We start from the raw sequence: 16,958 nt of genomic DNA, 5'->3' as shown, positions 1-16,958 counted from the left end.
AGACTGAAATTCATGGTTCACAAGACTGGCAGCATTTGCTAAATTAAGTATCTTGGCCTGATGTAACCCTTTGAGGCAGGAATCAGGGTTCTCTGTGCCCTAGGCAAAGGCTTGCTTACTGTTGATGTAAAAGCTGCTCCTCTGGTCTGGTTTCCAGGGACCTCATGTCTTGGATCAATGGAATCCGGGGCCTGGTGTCCTCTGACGAGCTTGCCAAGGATGTCACTGGAGCAGAGGCCCTGCTGGAACGGCACCAGGTGGGCTGCCCCGCCTGCTGGACCCCAGTCCCAACCCTGGAACAGGCTTGACGGGTGACCCCGCCTGCTGCCACCTCCTGCGCGGGATTGGTGGCTAACCTGCCTACTGGGCACCTACGGCCAGCTGCCTCATCCTGTGCCTCCTCTTGGCAGGAACACCGGACAGAAATCGATGCCAGGGCCGGCACTTTCCAGGCATTTGAGCAGTTTGGGCAGCAGCTGTTGGCTCGAGGGCACTATGCCAGCCCTGAGATCAAGGAGAAACTCGATATCCTTGACCAGGAGCGGGCAGACCTGGAGAAGGCCTGGGCACAGCGCAGGATGATGCTGGACCACTGCCTAGAGCTGCAGGTACCTGGGCCGGTCCCGCACAGCTTGGCCCACTGAGGCCTCACTGAGGCTCGCCTACTCACCTGCCTCTCCCCACCATCAGCTGTTTCATCGTGACTGTGAGCAAGCCGAGAACTGGATGGCTGCCCGGGAGGCTTTCCTGAGCACCGAGGACAAGGGGGACTCGCTGGACAGCGTGGAGGCGCTGATCAAAAAGCACGAGGACTTCGACAGAGCCATCAACGTGCAGGTGAATCCCTGGCCGCGCGTCCGGAGCTGGCCTTCCTGCCTGGGTCCCTTCGTTCCGTTAACAGTCAGGAGGAAGGGTGGGCACTGATGCACGGGTTTCAGCTGAGTGCTGTGGCCACTACTTTCCTTTGCAGTACGTGGTCTTAGCTCCATGTGCTGTCACATCTCTAAGCAGTGTCTGTGTCACACTGTGAGTGTGACCTGGAGTGGGCAAACCCTTAAACACAGACTTGATGTCATTGAGATGCCCGTGGGAACGTTAGCCACAAGACACGCAAGTCTCTGATTCCAAAACCGTTTTGTTGAAAGTCGACAGCCTTGTCCTGTGATGAGGCAGAATTTTCTGTGTGACCTAGAATCTTCCTGGGTTGCACTCTCCCCTAGTAATGATGAAAATCAAGCTCGCGTCTGGCTTTTTACACGCTTGCTTCTAAAGTGTCATTGTATTCTGATCCCACACCGGCTAGTTCCCAGTCACCCAAAGCAACCGCTCTCACACGGAGCAGCCCGGGAAGGCCCTCGGGCTCCTACTGACCTTACCCTCGGTTTGCCGGCAGGAAGAGAAGATTGCCGCGCTGCAGGCCTTTGCCGACCAGCTCATTGCTGCAGGCCACTACGCCAAAGGCGACATCGCGAGCCGGCGCAATGAGGTTTTAGACAGGTGGGTGTGCCACTGGCTGCCTCCCCAGCCGCTCGTGTGAGCTCCAGGTCTGCTCCAGCCGCCAGCTTCCTCCTGCACAGCTGGGCGTGCGAACCGACGCTTGGGCTCGTGGGTTCTCAGGTGGCGACGTCTGAAGGCCCAGATGATCGAGAAGAGATCCAAGCTTGGGGAGTCTCAGACCCTGCAGCAGTTCAGCCGGGACGTGGATGAGATTGAGGCCTGGATCAGTGAGAAGCTGCAGACAGCCAGCGATGAGTCCTACAAAGACCCCACCAACATCCAGGTGAGCGGGTGTTTCCTGTGGCCCCGCGGTCTTGAGAGGGTCTAGGGACGGGGAATTACCTGCGGGACAGTCCCCTCACGTAGTCGGGAGCCAGCGAGAGAGACTGCCCTGGGCTGAGCCGGGGGGCCCAGCATGCCGTCCTCACTTGGGGTCTGCTGCTCTGATGTCAAACCCTTTCAGGTGCCTGTTCCCCAACGGGGAGCTGCCAGGGGCAGTGTGGTGGCAAAGTGAATGTGGTAGCTGATGCATGCGTTCACACCATGTACTGAACCTCTGTCCTTTCGATCTGTTTTTATAGCTTTCCAAGCTGCTGGTAAGTTGTTTATTTCTTTGAGTCGTAGTTCAGTGAGTCCGTCCATCTCTGTTGCTGTGGCCACATGGTCTGCCAGTGTCACCTCATCCATTCTTTCGTCTCCCATCGCCCTCCATCAAGTGTCCCTGTGGGATGTGGCTTTCTCTGTGGGATTAGCCTGCAAGCCCTCACTGCCTCCGCTCTCCCAATTTGATCCCTTAGTCATGTCTGTACAGTGTTTGATTTGGGGGCAGTTAATAGACTGCATTCTGTCCTTAAGACAGCCATCTACTGTGTTGGCCCTGGCGCAGGGCTGTGGGCCCTGGGTGTTTGGTGGCCCAGGCCGGGGAGTCTAGCCAGGTGTCTGGGTCACTGCACACCCAGGCTGGCACCGAGAGGCACTGGTTGCTGCAGAGGAGCCACCAGAGAGGTGTAAGAGACTGAGCAACCCAGCTGTGGGGAGCCTGAGAGCTGAGTGAGCACACCTTGCCAGCAGGTGGAGAAGGCACGTCTTATTCAAAATGTAGCTCACATTTGAAGGAAGAAAAGATGTGAGAGGGTGCCAAAATGCATGTAGAAAATTGAACTAGTAGCTGAATTCACTTTCGGTGCCAGTAAATTTTGTGTTTCCATGGATAGGTTTTTCATGACACACGTATTTTTTTTTAAATATATTTCATTGGAAAGGCAGATTTACAAAGAGAAAAAACAAGGATTTTCTATCCACTGGTTCACTCCCCAAGTGGCTGGAGCTGAGCTGAAGCCAGGAGCTTCTTCCGGGTCTCCCACGCGGATGCAGGGTCCCAAGGCTTTGAGCCGTCCTCCACTGTCTTCCCAGGCCATCCTAAAGGAGCTAGATCGGAAGTGGAGCATTGGGACACAAACAGCACCCTTGGGGATCCCTGCACTACAGGCAGAGGATTATCCAGTTGAACTGCAGTGCCAGTCCTATAAACATTTGGAAGAGAATAAATAGAATTTGAATCCAAGTGATTGGAGCCCAAAGCAGCAGAGGGGAGTTGGGCTCTTGGTAGGATCTGTGGGTCCGTGAGGCCCTGGCCCCTCTCAGGTGTTCAGAGCCCATATAAGAAAGTCCATGCTGGAGTTCCCTATGCCATGGGGCTCACCCTTTAACCATTGCTGCCTCTGAAAATGAAACATTGGATGCACAGTTCTTCCCCAGCTGTACTGCTTTATTTCCATTTTGTTTGCTCCCCCAAATAACACTATTCCCAAGACCCACCTGCATCCTCCCTGCCGGGCGCCTGTCTCGGTGCTGTGCCTCCGCTGCTGTGTGCTCGCAGTAGTTGCTTGTGGTCTGTTGGCACCTGCTTGTGTATGACTCTGGTAGAGCACCCCCACAGCGGCCCTGCCACCTGGCTGCAGGCAGACCTAGGCAGACAGCGCCCCGTGTTAGATTCATGGTGGCTGCTGGATGATGGGGTCTATAGCTGCCATACACAGGGACAGAGCTGCCCCGCTGGTGACCGATCCCCCTGCTGGCATTGTGGCCCAGTTGCAGCCGTGGCTTTCGCAGCGCTGCCAGGCAGGCAGAAACAACCGTGGGCGCATGTTGGCACAGCGTCAGAGCGGTCAGGGAATCCCTACCAACTTCGACTCTGACTTTGCGGTCAGCTGCTCCTGAACAGGCGCGTCTCCTTGCTCCCCTAACTCCACCATCGGAGCCCGAGTTCTTCCTGCCAGCCACCTACCACCCCCCAAACCCCCCCAAGCATTCCTTCTCCTGAAGGACATCCCTGCAGGAGCTGGCTTTGAACAGGGGACTTTGGTCTTTCAGAGCAAGCACCAGAAGCACCAGGCCTTCGAGGCGGAGCTGCACGCCAATGCTGACCGGATCCGTGGCGTCATTGATACAGGCAACTCCCTGATTGAGCGCGGGGCCTGTGCGGGCAGCGAAGACGCCGTCAAGGTAGGATGTGGAGGTGGCGCTCCCGGCCCCGGGATGGGGGAGCCCGTCATGCTCAAGGTGGCTGTGACTTAGAAGTACGGCCTCAAGGAAAGAACTGGGTTAGCAGGTTCAGCCACGTCATACATGGGAATGTTGGTGGAAGTGGCCCCTGGGGATGTCGTCCCAGGTCGGGCCCTGGCAGGGACAGTCCTTGGGAAGTCTCCATCTCCAATGACTTCCTCTCCTCCCAGGCCCGCCTGGCTGCCCTGGCTGACCAGTGGCAGTTCCTGGTGCAGAAGTCTGCTGAGAAGAGCCAGAAACTGAAAGAAGCCAATAAGCAACAGAACTTCAACACGGGCATCAAAGACTTCGACTTCTGGCTCTCTGAGGTGCTGTGAAGTAGCTTGTCCTTCCTACCTGCGGGAAACTTTCCGTTGTCACTGGGACAAGGCAGGGCTTACTGCAGCCCCCGTGTTGGAACCCATGTCTCATAGCAGGCGTTCGCATGGCAGGCCCCGGCAATGGGAATCCGCTCTGCACAGGGCATGCAGAGGGAGAGGCCGTGGGGCCCAAGAAGCAGGCAGCCGGAGTTGGGCAGGCACCTGCCTTGTAGAAACGGAGAAATAGAAATTGGACAGACACCTCGTGGAGACCTCCACTGCTAATACTTCACATTCCACACAAATTTTGCCTACAGTCAAGCTCAGAGTGTGATTTCCCATTGCTGTGTCTTGGGTGTGTACTCGCAGGTCCCTAGCCACTCCTCCTGACCTATGAGGGGCTACACACGTGCACCCTAGGGCCATACCACAGAGTAAGGCACCCAAGTGGTTCTGCCTTTGGCCAGTAGGTTTGGGTGTATGCCAGTCTTGGCCACACTGCTGGCTGCTCCACGGGCCGTGCTGAGGCCCACTGCTGGCTGGGGACCTCTGCCTTTAGCTGTGGTACTTAGAGGCACTTACTCAGAGTCTGCGTTTGCTTGACAGAGGGTCCCAGCCAGGTAGTTGCTGTGGGTAGCCAAGTTTCTGGCTGTCCCACTCAGGACCTGAGGGACAGCTGGGACACCTGCATTTCCTAGACCCCTCAACGGGCCTTTGCTTTCTGTGTTCTCACCACCAGGTGGAGGCCCTCCTGGCGTCAGAAGATTACGGCAAAGACCTGGCCTCGGTGAACAACCTGCTGAAAAAACATCAGCTGCTGGAGGCAGACATTTCTGCTCACGAGGTGGGCAGGCTGGGCAGGCACTGTGGAGCCTGCACAGTGTGGGAGCCCGCTGGTGTGTGCCTGCACACTTAGGGGTCTTTCTGCAGGTACTGAGGACCTGTAGAAGTTTCCTATTTGCAGGTTTTCGTTTTAAGATTTTTTAGCTTGAAAGAATGATAGAGCAGGAGAAACGGAACTGGGTCCTCTAGTACCCTGTCCTGGTGCTACCAAGCCTGGCGCTGGGCGCAGCTGTAGACAGAACCAAGAATGCACTCCAGCTCTCCCACATGGGTGCAGGGAGCTCAGCACTTGAGCCATCATCCCCTGGCACCCCAGGCACATGAGCAGGATGCTGGATCCGAAGCAGAGCAGCTGGCTCTCCCATGGGATGCCCAGGTTGCAGCAGTGGGTGAACCTGTGACTCCTCATCCACTCACTCCCTGTGTGCAGCTGCAGGTGTCAGGGCCCAGGATTGCCAGGGTGCCCTGAGGGTGAGGGTGGTTCCCTGAAGCTCTCAGCTCGAGGGTGCACATGGGTGGCTGTGCCCCAGGATTGCTGAAATCTGATGAAGAGCCGGATGGCTTGTGTCACCCCCGAGTGTTGGCTGTGTACCAGTTACAAAGGCGCTACTTCTGGGGCAAGCTGGGATAGATGCTGCTTGTGTGTGATGGTCATTCAGGAAAACAGTAAAACTTGTCACACGTTAACATAAAGACTATTTTATGAACAGTAATAAATTTTCCTGAACCACAAGCAAAAGCATGGGGGAAAGAGGGGCATTAGTTACCAGTCCTTTTTTTTTTTTAAGATTTATTTATTTATTTTTTTTATTGGAAGGTCAGATTTACAGAGTAAAGGAGAGACAGAAAGGTCTTCCATCCACTGGTTCACTTCCTAAGTGGCCGCAATGAGTGGAGCTGAGCATATCTGAAGCCAGGAACAACTTTTCCCACTTGGGTGCAGGATCCCAAGGTTTTGGGCTGTCCTCTACTGCTTTCCCAACCACAAGCAGGGATCTGGAAGGGAAGTGAGGCAACCAGGATAGGAACCAGTGCCCAAGTGGGATCGCAGTGCATGCAAGGGAATCTGGGCCCATTACCAGTCCTTTTTACTGTCCGTCTTTTTAGAAGACACCTGGCCTCCCATGGCTGTTTCTGAATTGGTTTTATTGTGTATATTGGAGACTGTCACCTTGGGGGGCCTTGGGCTGCAGCAAGCAAAGCAGCTGCTCAGGATAGTGGCATCCCATAGTGCTGGTTCAAGTCCCAGCTACTGCAGTTCCTGTTCAGCTCCCTGCTGGTGTACGTGGGAAGGCAGTAGAAGATGAGCCAAGTGCTCAGGTCTCTGCAACCTTGTGAAAAGCCAGAGTGGAGCTCCTGGCTCCTGGCTCCTGGCTCCTGGCTCTGAGCTGGCCCCACTCCCATCTGGGAAGTGAACTGCTGGCTGGAAGAGCTCCGTCCATCCGTCCATCTGTCCCATCTGTCTCTGTTGCTCTGCCTTGCAAATAAATAAGCAAAGAAATCCATTGTCAAAACCCAGCTTTGTGCAGACAGGCAGTTAGGAAAGATAGGGGGTTGGCATCAGGAGCTACCCATGGGGGGCTCTTCAGGTCAGCTGCACTGCATTTCTCGCCGCTGGACGCTCAGGCGTTGGCCCATCTTGAGCTTTGTGCGGCTGTGGCCTGTGTGTTCTTTGGCATCTCGTGTAGTCCCCCTGGCCACTGCGTCTGGCCGTGTCGAGCACAGGGTATCTGAGTATCCATGAGCTGACACCACAGCATCACTGCCAGTCCACCAAAGGGGCCTTTACCCACCAGAAGGCTGCGAGCTCACCATGGTTGCTGCAAATTTTCCAAAATGCAAGTTTTCTCTTTAAAGTTTGGATTTTACCATTAGCTACAGACTGTCAATTCTCTTGGGAGTGATAGACGCACTTCATTTTGGAAGGCATATCACAGTCCAGATGACCATAATCTTGTTCTTTCAAGTTAAAGATACATTGAATATAAGTAACTCTTTTTCAAGGGCATTTTCAGGAAAATGGCATTTTTTCTATTGTGGGTGGGTGGAGTTGGAAGGGTTGGGTATGCTGCTGCTATCTGCCGTGCCTGCATTTTGGCCCAGGCCCTGGTTGGCCCAAGGCCCATCACTGGGGTCCCTACGGGGCAGACAGGCACAGAGTGGGGGACACATGTCATTACAGTTTGGTAGCAAATCGCTGTGACCACACAGTGAGGCGTTCCTAGCTTCTCAGACACCTGAGCCTCCCCCGTCTCCCCATGCCAGGACCGCCTGAAGGACCTCAACAGCCAAGCCGACAGCCTGATGACCAGCAGTGCCTTCGACACCTCCCAGGTGAAAGACAAACGCGACGCCATCAACGGGCGCTTCCAGAAGATCAAGAACATGGCGGCCTCGCGGCGAGCCAAGCTCAACGAGTCCCACCGCCTGCACCAGTTCTTCCGAGACATGGACGACGAGGAGTCCTGGATCAAGTGCGTGTCCTGCCGGGGCCGGCCAACAGTCCGGGCTTCAGGTGTTCCTGAGCTGTGCTGGTGGGGGCAGAAGGGGCACAGTCCTGTCGTGCCATGGTTTCCTCTCTGTGTGGTGCCTGGTGGCAGAGGTCAGCAGGGACCCACTGTGGCCCCTGGAGCTTGTGGAGCACCTGGGAGTGTGGCTGGGGAAGGGTTCCGTAGGGCAGTCGGCCTCCCTTTTCGGGTTGGTGCAGGCTGTGGGTGGATCACTCCAGACCAAGCCCTCTGCTCGCTGAGCACCTTCCGTTCTGTGTGTGACAAACTGTGTTAACGTGTGTGGAGGTGCTTCAGTGTGTGGAAGTTAGAATTAAAGGCCGGGAATTTGTGCGATGTGCGCATGGTTCTGTGCACTGCCTGTCTCCATGAGCTCTGGTAGGGCTCCTCAGGGCACTGACCATGGTGCCCACAGACGTCAGGCACAGTCCATCCTTCACAGCCACGGGCACACTGAGCAGGGCTTGCAGACCATGCCCCAATGGAGGGGCCCCAGGACCTTCCTGGGGGAGCTGGAGGCCTCGGTTTCCTGGGAAACCAGCTGGCTATGCCAGGAGACTGCTGGGTGAGGGGCAGGTCCGGGTCTGTCGCTAACCTGAGCCCGCCCTGCCCCGCAGGGAGAAGAAGCTGCTGGTTAGCTCCGAGGACTACGGCCGCGACCTGACAGGCGTTCAGAACCTCAGGAAGAAGCACAAGCGGCTGGAGGCGGAGCTGGCTGCACACGAGCCAGCCATTCAGGTAGGAGGGCAGGGGGGATGGGGGCAGAGGGGGACAGGGGGCACACCCGGGGGATGGGGCAGAGGGGGTACCCGGGGCCTGCGGCGAGGCCCGAGCAGCCCTGTGCTCCCGTCCCCCTGCCTGACTTGGCCCAGACCTTGAAGGCATTTGGAGCTGACTGTGGGGCCTTTCCCCAAAGGCTTCTAGAATGTGTTGACAGATGCTTTCTTGCCCGCCAGGGTGTGCTGGACACTGGGAGGAAGCTGTCCGATGACAACACCATTGGCAAGGAGGAGATCCAGCAGCGGCTGGCCCAGTTCCTGGAGCACTGGCAGGAGCTCAAGCAGCTGGCGGCCGCCCGGTGAGCGCTCAGAAGCGACATGCAGCAGCCTGGGGTGGGTGCGGGCTGCCCATGCCTGAGGTTAGGCCAGCATTCCAAGAGCCGCTTGGAACCGCCTCTGACGGGCTGTGCCAAGCTAGACCACGTATGGCTCCTAGAACCAGCTCCCATAGGGGCCTAAGCCATTTCCGGCCCCCACTGCTGGGATTTCATTTGAACCTGGGGCACCTAGGCTGAAAGCCGAGGTCAAGACACCTGCTTTCCCATCCTGCGTGCTAGGGGCCAGCGGCTGGAAGAGTCCCTGGAGTATCAGCAGTTCGTGGCCAACGTGGAAGAGGAGGAGGCCTGGATCAATGAGAAAATGACGCTGGTGGCGAGCGAGGATTATGGAGACACGCTGGCCGCTATCCAGGTCAGAGACGCGAGTGGGCTCTACACCAGGCCTGCCCGGTAGCCCGCTCCCCGCCCCCCACCAGGGCTTCCAGGGACCCTGTCTGGTCTGCCCATGGCCAAGCACCATGGCCGTGTTCCGTCCTCTGGCCCAGGAGGTGCCAGTCTGACCGATGTTGCAGTGTTTACTGTGCCCAGGAGGGCAGGGACCCTTCTGGGAGATGCGGGCAAGAAGCCTGTTTGTCTCAAGCCCTCTCCATGTTCACCCATAGAGTCCCCCACAGGGAAGATGAGGCCTTCCCTCACTGCAAGGACCTCAGCCCCACTTCCCCAGATTGTCCTCCATGCCACCTGCTTCTGCTCCCCCTCAGGCCCTGGCTAGCGGCCCTCTGCCCACCCACCATTCTGGTGCCCACCACCAGACTCAGCAAGGCTTGTCCTTGCCGCTCCCTCCGTAGGGCTTGCTCAAGAAGCACGAAGCGTTCGAGACAGACTTCACTGTGCACAAGGACCGCGTGAATGACGTCTGTGCCAACGGGCAGGACCTTGTTAAGAAGGTGGGCTCAGGGGGCATGCGCACACTCACTCTCCTGGTTACAGACAAACTCAGAAAGAATCTGGGCATGGCCCCACAGCGGGAACCTTGTTGTCCCTGCCTCCCAGGGCTTGCACATACAGGTGGCGCCATGTCCCCAGGGAGGCCCAAGGGCCTGGTGCCGCACAGCGGAAGTCTGTGGTCCCTGCAGCCTGCCCCCAGTGAATGACCCCATGGAACACTGGTCACAGTGTAGACACAGCCCACCGTGGTGACACCCCCCAGCACACACACTGCTGGGCGAAGTTCTTAGCTCTGTGGAGCTGTGCAGTCACGGGCGGCGAGGTCCTGTGGCCCGTGCAGGGTCCCTGGCTCTGTTCCTTGCGGTGGTCTGTGCTCTCCCGGAGTGGCTGCCTGCCGTCAGTGCCAAGCTGGCCTGTCTCCTCCAGGACCAAGGCAGTGTTCAGAGCGTGACTGCTTCCTCTGTCGGCTGCTTGTCCTGAGCCAGGCTCACGGCACCAAATCCACTCTACAATGGCTCATGTCTTATGTGAGAATTATTTAGGCTTTTCTAGTTCTTGACTCGCAAATACTAATGACTGTAAGTTAAAATGTAAGCACATTCTGCACCATTTCTTCTGAATTAATACTTAGAATTGTTAAGGAGCTTGCCTTGTCAGGCCTCCACCTGCTGTGCCAGCATCCCTTACAGGCATCCATTTGAGTCCCAGCTGCTCCAGTTCCAATCCAGTTCCCAGCTCATGGCCTGGGGATGCAGCCAAAGGTGGCCCAGGTGCTGCGGCCCCTTCACCCACATTGGAGACCCAGGTAGAGTTCGACTCCCCACTTCGGCCTGGTCCAGCCCTGGCTGTTGCAGCCGTGTGGGGAATGACCAGCAGGAGCTCTGTCTGCTCTGTGATTCTACCTTTTAAATAAGGAAGCAAGTTTTTTTTTTTTATTTCTTTTCATTGGAAAGGCAGATTTACAGAGAGGAGACAGAAAGATCCTCCATCCCCTGGCTTGCTGCCCAAGTGGCTGCAACAGCTGGAGCCAAGCCAATCTGAAGCCAAGAGCTTCCCCTGGGTCTCCTATGTGAGCGTAGGGTCCGAAGGCCTTAGGCCATACTCAATTGCTTTCCCAGGCCATAGGCAGGGAGCTAGGTGGGAAGTGGAGTGGCCGGGACATGAACTGGTGCCCATATGGAATCCCTGATGAATGCAAAGCGAGGATTTACCCGCTAAGCTATTGCACTGAGCCTAAGACATTTGAAAAAGAGAATTTGCAACAAAAGCATATTGACCTTGAGGCACCCCCTCTGCGTTGCTTCAGAGGCCTTGGCTGAGTTGCCACCGCATGCAGGGCCAGGAGCATGTTCCATGAGTCTTCAGGTGGAGAGGGAGGCGGGGGCAGGGGCTGCAGCGGGAGAAGCCCATTCATGCCACCTCTCTGCTCGGCCCAGAACAATCACCATGAAGAGAACATCTCAGCCAAGATGAGGGGCCTGAGCGGGAGGGTGTCGGAGCTGGAGCGAGCGGCGGCCCGGCGCAAGGCCAAGCTGGACGAGAACTCAGCCTTCCTGCAGTTCAACTGGAAGGCTGATGTCGTGGAATCCTGGATCGGTGAGCGCCGCCCCTGGGGCCTGAGAGCTGGGACCAGAGCTGTGCCTGGCGCCAGATGGGCACTAGGAGTCACAGACCCAGGCCTCTTGTCCCCAGGCAGGACACCCAAGGGTGGTCAGGATGCCTGGGCTGCACAGCCAAGTCCCCAGGTGTGCCCACCCCCAAGACCTGGTTCCAGTTTCCTGCTCATGCCTGCCTGACTGGCAGCATGCCAGCTCCAGTGGGCTGAGTTCTATGCTTCTGGCTTTAGCCAGGCCCAGCCCTAGCCACTGCAGGCACTGGGGGAGCCAAGTAGCAGGTAGAAGAGGCCCCGCTGAGGGAGGAAGAGCCGTATTCTGACCATGAGAGCTTGTGCCGTGTGTCAGCTTTGTCCCATTGGCACTCACTGACATATGTGCTGCGGACACATGGAAGCAGGGAAGAGCCCACAGCTGTAGGTTGAGGGGCAGCTGTTGAGCAGCACCAGAAACAAATGAGAGCTGCATTCAGTTATGCCAAGAGGCATTGGGGATCACCATCTTGCCTGGATTCCGTAGGTGAGAAGGAGAACAGCCTGAAGACAGACGATTATGGCCGCGACCTGTCCTCCGTGCAGACACTGCTCACCAAACAGGTGTGTGGGGCCCTGGGCTGCGGCTGGGCTGCGATCGGGCCTGGTCTCTGGCGCAACAGCTGGCAGGGTGCTCTGGATTCCAGGCACTAAGGGTCTCTAGGGCCTCACCAATGAGCCCACGCAGGCCTGGCCAGTGGGAGGCAGTTGAGAGGTCAGGTCCCTGGCTGGAGGGGAAGCTGCTGTCTGAGACAGGTAGGAAGAAGGCAGAGTGAGCAGGTGCCAGGCTGGGGAGGACTTCGCCAATCAGCTGGCATGCCATCTGGTGCCCTGGAGAAGCCCACTCGTGTGGTGCTGCACAAGGGCTGTCCTCCTCATTGCAGGAGACTTTCGATGCTGGCCTGCAGGCCTTCCAGCAGGAGGGCATCGCCAACATCACAGCCCTCAAGGACCAGCTGCTGGCTGCCAAACACGTGCAGTCCAAGGCCATCGAGGCCAGGCACGCTGCCCTCATGAAGCGGTGGAGCCAGCTCCTGGCCAACTCGGCCACGCGGAAGAAGAAGCTGCTGGAGGCGCAGAGCCACTTCCGCAAGGTGAGTGGGACCAGGCTGGGTCCAGAGTGTGGGCACAGGGGAGGCTGTGCGACTAGCCAACAGGGAGATGGGAGTAGATGTAGGTACGCACCAAAGGGGAGGCGAGGCAGACGTCTGCGTGCTGTGCCTGCTGCCGGCCCGGGGAGCAGCAGCCACGGCCCACCCTCAGCCCGGCCCTGCACTTCCAGGTAGAGGACCTCTTCCTGACCTTTGCCAAGAAGGCGTCGGCCTTCAACAGCTGGTTCGAGAATGCCGAGGAGGACCTGACCGACCCGGTACGCTGCAACTCCCTGGAGGAGATCAAGGCCTTGCGTGAGGCCCATGACGCCTTCCGCTCTTCGCTCAGTTCCGCCCAGGCTGACTTCAACCAGCTGGCCGAGCTGGACCGCCAGATCAAGAGCTTCCGCGTGGCCTCCAACCCCTACACGTGGTTCACCATGGAGGCGCTGGAGGAGACCTGGAGGAACCTGCAGAAGATCATCAAGGTGCGCCCACTGTTGCCTGCCCAAGGCCAGCTCAGGCTCCACATGGGCTAAGGGAGAGCCAGGTTCCCAGGCACTGCCTGGGGCCGAGCTGAGCCACACCTGCCCCTTGGTCCGCAGGAGCGGGAGCTGGAGCTGCAGAAGGAGCAGCGGCGGCAAGAGGAGAATGACAAACTACGCCAGGAGTTCGCCCAGCACGCCAATGCCTTCCACCAGTGGATCCAGGAGACCAGGTGCACAGCCAGCCGCCCGCTGGGGACAGAAGAGTCCTGGGTTGGGCGGGAGTGTGGCCCTGGCAGTGACTGACAGCGGCACGGGATCCTACAGGGTTGGGTGGGAGTGTGGCCCTGGCAGTGACTGACAGCGGCACGGGATCCCGTGGGGCTCCTCGGGGCGGGTACTGATGTTCTTGGTTTTGTTTTTCTTTTTCGTGTCTCCTTTGTCCCCCTGCACCTGCGCTGCTGTCTGGACACCTGTCTGTGGCGCCTGGACCCCACTACAGGACATATCTCCTCGATGGGTTAATATTGTCTTCTTCTTTGCCGGGCTCGTGTGGTGGCGTCTCGTGTGCTGTCCCTCGCCCTGTCCCAGAGGATCCCAGGATGGGCCTCATGCCCAGGGCGGGCTGTATGCCCCTGTCCCTGTGCCCCCGCCGGAGCCTGCCATGTGCCAGAAGCCCCTCTCCCCTTCCCGTGTAGACTCCTAGGGCACACTCAGGGGAGGACAGGTGCCCAGGCAGAGGGCAGAGCCAGGGACCCCACTGGCCCTTCCGCATACCCTTCTACCCAGTCAGTACAAGGGGGCAAGTCCAGCCAGTGACCACGAAGCCAAATGCAGACGGCCAGGCCTGGCTGCTGCCGTCCATGCATGGCTGAGGGTGGGCTGTGTAGTGACACCCACCAGGGCTGAGCCAAGGAGGGAGGTGCCCAGAACTGTACCCTGGCAGAAGGCTGCTGTGCCCAGTACCACCCACAGGGAGAGCCAGGGCTTAGAGGAGCCTCACAGGGGCAGCCCTCCACCAGGCTGAGGCTGCGGCCACCCACACCATCGCTAGAGGCGATGGGCCCCGCTGACCCGGCTGCTTGCCCATGGCCCAGGGTCTGGCACACGCCCCGAGGTACAGCCTGGCCTCCAGCTCCCCCACCCACAGCTGTGCCTGCTGCTCTCGCTCTGTCCTCCTGAGGTGCTGTTCTCCCCTGCCCTGTCCCTGTCCTGTCCTGCCTGGCCTGGGTCCATGTGAGCTGCTGCGGGGGCGGGCCGCCTGGCGCACAGGCCCCACCCAGCCCCAGGCCGCCTTGCACATGCTTCATGCTTCCGCGCGCTGTCGCTGTCCTCCGGTGTATTCATTTGGTTTCTTTTCTTTGACTAGCATAGCGTATCGTCGGGTCATTCGTGTCTATCAGTATGAAGTTGGGGATGACCTGTCTGGAAGGTTCTTCTCCTCTTTTTTTCTCTTCCTCACTGTGGTTTTCCGATGCACTCTCAACTTCCCCAGGCGGCTCCGCTTTCTGACTAACCCACCACCCTGGCCGCTTGGGAGGGAAGGCCTGTCCTCCCCCCTGCACCGGCACCTAGCCTCCTGCCCCAGGGCCTGGGGTGCCGCTTTTCCCCGGGGGACGTGGCGTGACTGAGTGACCGGCAGGGGTAGGAGGAAGCCGAGTGCCTTGCTTTGCTAGAGCACTGACTTTGGGGAGCTTTTTGAGTGCCCCCCAGCTCTCTGGGGCAGAAGGGTAGGTTGGGACCCGTGTGGGTATGGGGAGGCCGGGCTGACCCCCCCCAGGCCCTGTGCACTGTGTGAACTTGCCCTGCACGTGACCCCAGCTCTCTTGTCTCTGTCCACTGGTGCCCACCTGTGACTTGCACTGTTTTCTGGGAAGGAGGCAGGTCCCCACGCCCCCCTGATCCTCCAAGCCTGGACCTGGGGTTGTGGGGTCCAAGCGGGACCTGGCTACAGCCCCCATCCGAGCCTGCTTGGTGCTGTTCCGAGTGCGGCGCCCTCGGGAGCCACAGGGAGACTCCAGGAGTTGCTGGGGCTGCTGCTTGGCCTCCTGCAAGCCCCACCGTGGCCCTGCAGCCACTGTGTTCCCAGGTCAGCCCTCAAGGGACACCAGGCTGAGGAGCCATGTGACAGGGTCCCCAGTTGAGCAGGCCATGGGGCTGCGTGCCTGGCCTCTGGGGCCAGCAAGCCAGGGCAGCTGCTCCCAGCCTTAATAAAAGGCCTCAAGACTGCCAGGCAGGGCTGTAGCCAGGAGACAGGTGTGAGCGCTCCCTGCCAGGGACCCTGCCTCACTGCACGTCTGTGTTTAGGTCCTGCATGGTGGAGGAATCGGGAACCCTGGAGTCCCAGCTTGAAGCAACCAAAGTGAGTACCCTGCCATGAGCCTGCATTCAGGGGCTCTGTTCCCTCTGGGCTCCAGGTGTGGAATCGAGGCGTGGGGAGGTGGTGGCCCTGAAGCAGCCTGGACATGTGCCATTGTCATGTCCGGGTAGCTTCTCTCCACCTCGGCCCAATCTTGAGAAAAGCGATGCTGCCATCTGGGGCTGCGGCCCAGTCGCCCCCTCTGCGGGGCAAGTGCCCCCATTCAGCCTCACCACAGCTCCCCAGGCCTCTGGCCAGGCCAGGAGCAAAGGGGCCAGGAGGGCCTGAGGGAGCCTCACACCCACGTCCACACCCACGTCCCTGCACCCAGCGCAAGCACCAGGAGATCCGAGCCATGAGAAGCCAGCTCAAGAAGATCGAGGACCTGGGGGCGGCCATGGAGGAGGCCCTCATCCTGGACAACAAGTACACGGAGCACAGCACCGTGGGCCTGGCGCAGCAGTGGGACCAGCTGGACCAGCTGGGCATGCGCATGCAGCACAACCTGGAGCAGCAGATCCAGGCCAGGTGTGGCGCAGGGCCGCGGGTGGGTGGGCGGGGGCAGGGCCGCAGGTGGGCGGGCGGGCGGGCTGCTCCTGACCTGCTGGCTCTGGCTCACAGAAACACCACGGGCGTGACCGAGGAGGCCCTCAAGGAGTTCAGCATGATGTTCAAGTGAGTACAGCCCCCGTCCTGCCACCCACTGCCTGGAGGGACACAGGGCTGTGGCGCTGAGCACCCCCCACCTCCCCACCCTGTGCTGCAGACACTTCGACAAGGACAAGTCCGGCCGATTGAACCACCAGGAGTTCAAATCCTGCCTGCGCTCCCTGGGCTACGACCTGCCCATGGTGGAGGAAGGGGAGCCAGACCCCGAGTTCGAGGCAATCCTGGACACGGTGGATCCCAACAGGTAAAGGCCGTGGCCGGGGAGAGTGGGTCAGCCTCAGGCCCCCAGCCTGCTCACGGCCCTGCTGCCCTCCAGGGATGGGCACGTCTCCCTGCAAGAATACATGGCGTTCATGATCAGCCGGGAGACCGAGAACGTCAAGTCCAGCGAGGAGATCGAGAGCGCCTTCCGGGCCCTCAGCGCCGAGGGAAAGCCCTACGTGACCAAGGAGGAGCTCTACCAGGTACGGCGGCCAAGGGCTGCAGCCTGGCACAGCCCAGCCCCGGCCCCGTCAGCTCTGGCAGGAGGCTGTGCCCTGGCAGGGTGGGCGGGCAGCTGAGGGGCCACTGAGCCACTGGTTTCCCCCCGCAGAACCTGACCCGGGAACAAGCCGACTACTGCGTGTCCCACATGAAGCCCTATGTGGACGGCAAGGGCCGCGAGCTGCCCACCGCCTTCGACTATGTCGAATTTACTCGCTCGCTCTTTGTCAACTGAGCCTTGGCCCAACGCCCACCTGCGCCGCCCGCCCGCTGCATGTCCGTCCGCCCTGCAGGGTTGCCTGTGCCATAGCCATGCACCTGCTTAGCTTGGGTAAGGCAGTAGATGTGCTTCTATGAACCGCTTCCGGTCCCCTCAGCCCCCTGCTGCAGGGGCCCGTGTCTCCGGCCCTGCCGTCATTCCAACCAGAAACCTCGGCAGCGGCTGCACCCTCGTTCCCCACCTCCCCCTGCACCGTTTCCACGTGAAAAATAAAAGACTCAACATGCGTA

The 16,958-nt window shown here is 59.1% G+C and overlaps 1 protein-coding gene across 8 annotated transcripts in view; it reads left to right on the top strand.

Annotated features, from left to right (window-relative positions):
- The window catches only part of SPTAN1 (spectrin alpha, non-erythrocytic 1), a 59,215-nt gene extending 42,263 nt beyond the window's left edge, over positions 1 to 16,952 (top strand). For 2 of the 8 annotated variants that reach the window (XM_058672788.1, XM_058672786.1), the window contains 27 exons: positions 158 to 257; positions 411 to 608; positions 691 to 837; positions 1,394 to 1,497; positions 1,618 to 1,780; positions 2,079 to 2,093; positions 3,871 to 4,002; positions 4,233 to 4,370; positions 5,101 to 5,205; positions 7,470 to 7,678; positions 8,329 to 8,449; positions 8,668 to 8,789; positions 9,048 to 9,180; positions 9,617 to 9,715; positions 11,153 to 11,312; positions 11,849 to 11,925; positions 12,246 to 12,455; positions 12,644 to 12,940; positions 13,058 to 13,170; positions 13,440 to 13,457; positions 14,307 to 14,369; positions 15,245 to 15,299; positions 15,628 to 15,824; positions 15,918 to 15,971; positions 16,063 to 16,209; positions 16,282 to 16,429; positions 16,558 to 16,952. In XM_058672788.1, coding sequence (XP_058528771.1) covers positions 158 to 257; positions 411 to 608; positions 691 to 837; positions 1,394 to 1,497; positions 1,618 to 1,780; positions 2,079 to 2,093; positions 3,871 to 4,002; positions 4,233 to 4,370; positions 5,101 to 5,205; positions 7,470 to 7,678; positions 8,329 to 8,449; positions 8,668 to 8,789; positions 9,048 to 9,180; positions 9,617 to 9,715; positions 11,153 to 11,312; positions 11,849 to 11,925; positions 12,246 to 12,455; positions 12,644 to 12,940; positions 13,058 to 13,170; positions 13,440 to 13,457; positions 14,307 to 14,369; positions 15,245 to 15,299; positions 15,628 to 15,824; positions 15,918 to 15,971; positions 16,063 to 16,209; positions 16,282 to 16,429; positions 16,558 to 16,683 — 3,451 coding nt within the window. In that variant the 3' untranslated portion in view covers positions 16,684 to 16,952. The remainder of the gene's footprint in view (positions 1 to 157; positions 258 to 410; positions 609 to 690; positions 838 to 1,393; positions 1,498 to 1,617; positions 1,781 to 2,078; positions 2,094 to 3,870; positions 4,003 to 4,232; positions 4,371 to 5,100; positions 5,206 to 7,469; positions 7,679 to 8,328; positions 8,450 to 8,667; positions 8,790 to 9,047; positions 9,181 to 9,616; positions 9,716 to 11,152; positions 11,313 to 11,848; positions 11,926 to 12,245; positions 12,456 to 12,643; positions 12,941 to 13,057; positions 13,171 to 13,439; positions 13,458 to 14,306; positions 14,370 to 15,244; positions 15,300 to 15,627; positions 15,825 to 15,917; positions 15,972 to 16,062; positions 16,210 to 16,281; positions 16,430 to 16,557) is intronic. The other 6 variants (XM_004593516.3, XM_004593515.3, XM_058672791.1 and 3 more) reach the window with 4 other exon arrangements.
- The last annotated feature ends 6 nt before the right edge of the window (positions 16,953 to 16,958 follow it).

This window comes from Ochotona princeps, chromosome 14, assembly GCF_030435755.1.
Source record: "Ochotona princeps isolate mOchPri1 chromosome 14, mOchPri1.hap1, whole genome shotgun sequence".
Classification (NCBI taxonomy): Eukaryota; Metazoa; Chordata; class Mammalia; order Lagomorpha; family Ochotonidae; genus Ochotona; species Ochotona princeps.
Note: the sequence above shows the minus strand (reverse complement) of the source record. Positions and strands in the feature narration are given on the sequence as shown.